This window comes from Benincasa hispida, chromosome 12, assembly GCF_009727055.1.
Source record: "Benincasa hispida cultivar B227 chromosome 12, ASM972705v1, whole genome shotgun sequence".
Lineage (NCBI taxonomy): Eukaryota > Viridiplantae > Streptophyta > Magnoliopsida > Cucurbitales > Cucurbitaceae > Benincasa > Benincasa hispida.
Genome location: NC_052360.1, coordinates 35,063,214 through 35,068,536, shown reverse-complemented (window position 1 = coordinate 35,068,536; position 5,323 = coordinate 35,063,214). Strand labels below are relative to the sequence as shown.

At 35.7% G+C, this 5,323-nt stretch overlaps 1 protein-coding gene across 1 annotated transcript; it reads right to left on the bottom strand.

Annotated features, from left to right (window-relative positions):
• Positions 1-506: 506 nt before the first annotated feature.
• Positions 507-4,107, bottom strand: LOC120068412 (DEAD-box ATP-dependent RNA helicase 38-like). Its single transcript, XM_039020172.1, has 9 exons — positions 3,792-4,107; positions 3,337-3,588; positions 2,628-2,921; positions 2,313-2,540; positions 2,031-2,096; positions 1,533-1,934; positions 1,296-1,440; positions 1,043-1,128; positions 507-941 (listed from the first exon to the last, which is right to left on the bottom strand). The coding sequence occupies exons 2-9, from the start codon at positions 3,574-3,576 to the stop codon at positions 885-887; spliced, it is 1,518 nt and encodes a 505-aa protein (XP_038876100.1). The 5' UTR covers positions 3,577-3,588; positions 3,792-4,107; the 3' UTR covers positions 507-884.
• Between the last annotated feature and the right edge of the window lie 1,216 nt (positions 4,108-5,323).

Here is a 5,323-nt window from a genome sequence, read left to right as displayed (position 1 = left end):
CCCGTGGTTGGTGTTTGCTAGAAAAGTTCATGCATTTAAAAAACTTAGTAAAATCCAAGAAGAAAACACTACTCAGTCCTACCTTTAATTATGGAGATTTCATGTATTTATAAAATTTTAATAAAAACCAGGAACACTACCTTTCCTCAAGAAACCAAATATTAATTTACTCGAAATTTATTTTAACAAAGAAAATAGTGAATAATTTAATTTTAATATTTTTATTCTTTTTTAAAAAAATACTAGACTTGAAATTAAAGTAGATTTAAAATTTATACAAATATATATACAAAATTAAAAAAGATATACAGATTATTCACAATAACTCAATAAACTCATTAATGACATGTGTGCTAAATCCAAATCTTTGAGACAAATACGAAATTAATCTCTCATACCTAATATCAATTCATTCAAAAATTGATATGAAAAGAGAAAATAATAATATAATAATAATAAAATAATAATAAAAAAATAAAATAAATATTAAATTCGAACCTGAGAAGTAGAGCATAACACAAATTGTCTATTGCCTACATAAAACTAAAAAAGGAAGATAGGGAGGAAGAAATTTCCATATTGTTGGGCTCAAAATTTTTTAAGAAAAAAATCTAAATAGTAATTGATACAAATTTAATTTAATGGCCACGTTCTTTGATTTATAAGTGATGCAATAACATGGCAATCACAAGTTTATAACCATATTTTCCTTCATTCACAACATCAGTAACAGCAGATTCGAATCCACAAGAAGAAAAATTCAATCATTTCCCGCCGTTATTGTCGGAACAGGTCTGTATCAGGTTCATCACTTCGAGTTTTATTGCCTTTGGTGTGTGGTTGGCATCAATGGAAATCAGGTATGATAAACTTATTTCTATACATCAAACCAATCCGGCAGTTTTTAAGGCTGCTTGAATGTCCTCATCGGAGTCTCGAACCTGAAATTCAAATTTCAAACCGTACTGAGATAGAAATTCGATGTCCAGGCAGATCAGGAAACTAGTGGAATTCAAATGTTGTCAAACCAGAGGAATCTTACCTCTATTATTTCAGAGCCAAAATGGTTCTGAATTTTGTTCATTCGCATGATTTCTTCATCGCCACACAGCAAGTTAAACACAGCTCCTGAAGAATAACACAACAGCCATGGGTTTTCCAGTCAACAAAATAACACAACACCAAGTTTCCATGGATTCCAACTCCCTTCTCTTATTTAAACAAATAAATAGAGTCTAACCCCTATAAAGTTGCTAAGCTTCAATAATCCAGGACATGGAGAAATGGAAACTTACCCTTGCGCCCAAAACGACCTGCTCGACCAATTCTATGAAGGTACACCTCGTAGTTAGGCTCAGATAATGAGGACGATCTATATTTCGTTGCTTGTGAAGAAGATTCATATTTAAGAGGAAGATCATAATTGATAACTAGATTGACCTAAAAAAGAAACATATATTAGGGGTCTGAGAATACATCACGGGATATACTATCAAAAAACAAAAGGGAGGATGGGGAACTGATATCCATACCTGCTGCTGATCAAAGCCTCGAGCTAGAAGGTCAGTCGAAATAAGAACTTTGGTCAAACCATCCTTGAACTCCTTGATTATTTTGTCTCTAATTTCAGTCGTCAGTGCCCCTTGAATAGTAGTCACATCATAACCAAGATCAACTAGTGCCTTATGTAACATGCCAGCACTGTTTCTTGTACGCACAAATATAATTGTTTGACCCAATTTGTCTGCAAGTTCAAAAATCCTATCTTTTATGACTCGAATTTTAGCTAATTCATCTGGACATATCAACTTGTATTGCTTCACACTCTCCAAAGAGAGTTCTTCCTTCTTCACAAAAAGTTGGTTGTAGTCTTTAACAACCCTAGACACGAAGTTTTTAACATTCTCATCGAATGTAGCAGAGAACAGAAGCACCTGAAATAAAGTTTTCAACAGTAGAAAAAGGAAAAATGAGATTACTGAGATTTCATGGTTGAGATTACAAATGGTTATTAAATACTATAGACATACCTGGCAATGAGGGTTACTTCTCTCAATGTCCCTCATGATTCTCAATGAATCATCCTGAAAACCATCCTGAATAAAAAGAAAACGAAAAAAAAAAAAGGGAAAAATAACTACAATTATCCATCTTCACAATTACTCAAAATAACTATTACTCTTAACTCATCGTTAATGATACAAAAATGCACATTAAGAAACTATGTTCTTGAATAACAATTCAAGGGGAGATCACTACTTCCATGAACACAGATGCTACAATATGTGAAGTCTATATACATAATAATTTACCTCACCAAGCATATGATCAGCCTCATCAAAAACAAGAATCTTCACGCTGCCTACTCCCAACTTCCTTGACGACATCCATTTCTTTATTGTGCCAGGAGTTCCTATCACAACTTGTGCAGTGATTGGTGGACGCTTTGACATAGGTACATAGTTAGCACTGTCGGCGGGAACAGCACACTCAAAAGTTATCCCGGTGTATTTTCCCATCTTCTTAAGAACCTCAATATTCTGCAATGATAATATTAAAGAAAAATCAAGATCTAAGATAGATAAGAGCCAAAGACAATAAGTTTAACATCAGAGAAAGGTTTTTACCTGCATGGCTAACTCCCTTGTAGGACATATGCAAAACGCCTGAGGAGCCTTCAAGTTCACATCAACACGACTCAACATCCCAAGCACAAAACAGGTAGTCTTTCCAGAACCATTGTGTGCTTGAGCAATTAAATCTTTGTAAGGAGGAGTCAAGATCATAGGTAAACTTATAGCTTGGATTTTACTTGGCTTATGGAATTTCATCTCAACATACAAACCCTTCAACAACTCTTTAGAAAGATTCAGATCCTCAAAAGTACTGGCTGAAGTATATGGAGTATCACCGGTTGTCACCTACACCAAATGAAAAATAAATTAAACGAATAGCATAACAAGGAATCCCACATTGCTCTACTACCTAGCACACAAACTAAAACTTCAAAACAATTTCACCGGTTGTCAACTATCTCAAAACAGTTCTTATTTATGTAGATCGAGAATTTCAATCATGTTTCTACAATGCACGAAGAACCAAATCTTGGACTGTTGTATACAGCCAGTTCTGGATTATGTAGATCGGGAATTTCAATTGTCGCTCAGATGCACGAAGAACCAAGTCCTACAGCCAGCAGCTAAAGTTCGTTAATCCTCGCTTAAATCCTAAATGTTTCATCAATTTCATCTTTCATCACTTTTTTCCTATGTCCTTAATTAAGCCATTTGAACCTAGACTTGCTCGCACACTTGATGGAGAGAGGGAGGGACTTACCGCTGTGATGTTAGAGTCTATGGGTTCTTCAAGATTCGATTCATCTTCGATTTTAAGGGATTCCAAGTACTCGGAAGGCGCAGAGGATGAATCTCCAGTATCACCCACATCATCGTCTTCTTCATCGCCCCAAGCTCGTTTGGGCACTGGTGTAACTACAGGCGGGGCAGAACTCGAGCCGACGGTGGCGGCAGCCGACGCGTTGGTGGTGGAAGAGTCTGCAGCCGCTTGATCTGCCATCGGTGATTGGAGCTGAAAACAGAAAATAGTTGTTTATGTGTGCTGCTAGCTAGAGATGTCAACGGGGCGGGGATTCCCACGGGGATTACGCGAGGATCACGTTCCCGCCGGAAAAACTCCCCATCTTTTTTTTTTTTTTTTTTTTTTTTTTTTTTCTCTTTAAATTGGACTAAAATTAGACACCAAAAACTTCCTAATTTCAACAAAATGAATACCTTGGAGAAGATAATGCAGAGGAGAGACCCAACTCAAACTAAAAGAGAGATGGCCGGCGAGAACACTGAAACTGAGAGGGAGAGCCGGCGACGAGGAAGGAGATGGGAAGGAAGAAGCCGGCGACAGGAATGGCTGGCTGGCTGGAATCGCGGCTTGCCGGTGAAACGCTAACAATCGGAAGGAGATGGGATGGACGGCAGACCTGGGCGGCGCTCGGCGGGCGCCCGGTTTGGGAATCGGAGACTGAAGACTGGACGGACGCTGTCACTGAGCGTGGCGTGCGGTGCGGTTGGGATGAGAATCTGAGATTAGGCGGTGTGTATTTATATACTACACATAATAATATTAATAAAAATATAAATAAATAACACTATATATTATATTACTTATACAAAATGTCCGTAAACTTTGTATCCTTAAACTTATCAAATGAGTTTAAATAGATCATCACCTTGGGGTTTGGATGAAAATTTTTAGTGTTTTGTGTCACAAATACTCTGAACTTTCAAAATTTTTAAAAATACCCATAAACTTTAAAAAATAGTTCAAAAATACCTTATTTCTATATGAACAAACGGTTAATATCGTCTTAGTTCTCTGTTTTCCATCTTTTTTTTACCCATCTCTTCTTCAATACCCTTTTTTACTTTCCTTTTTTGATAACTATTTGACATTTTTTTATCTGAAAAATGATAAATAAATAAAAATGCATACTTCCTTTAAGGTAAATGAACTATGATAAGCATGAAGAGAATAATGAAAGTACAAAGAGGTTTTAAAATTTAAATGTTTAACAAAATTGTATGTTAGTAGTTAAGTGTGTGTTAATAGTCAAACAAAATTTCTTATTTGACTATTTATTGTTTAGTATATTCTACGGGAGATAATTTAGATTTTAGAATTTTGTGGGATTTTATATTTTAACTTAAAACTAAGTGTTTATTAGGAAATTTTGGCCAATCACAAATCACCATATCATTAATTAAATTGATGATTAATAAAACAATTACAAATTTACATGTGTCCTCAAATTAAAATTATAAACATGTAAATTAACAAATCAAATGATGCCACTTGTTTAAGCATTGATCAATCGAGCCATGTCAGCTTGTCCAATCAAATTATGCCACGTGGTGATTGGGCCTGAAGCTAGGTCCTTTTAGATCTGACATGAGGCCCTCAAGTATGTTTATAACGTGCGAAAGAAGGAAGGCCAATTAATGAGAAAACTTATTCTTGACCTGATGGTCTACTTCAATGTTGCCAAGATAAACGATGCGGTCATCGACGAGCAAAGTTAGATGTCCTTTATTCTAGAATCTCTTCCAAAGAGTTTCCTCAAATTTTGCAACAATGTGGTTATGAATAAAATAAAGTACACCATAATTACCTTCCTAAATGAGTTACAGCCTTATCAATCTCTTGTGAAAAATAAGGAACCGATAGAAGGAGAGGCAAATATTGCCCATTCCAAAAGTTCCATAAAGGTTCATCCTTTGGAACTAATCTGTTCCCTCATCATCTGGTTCTA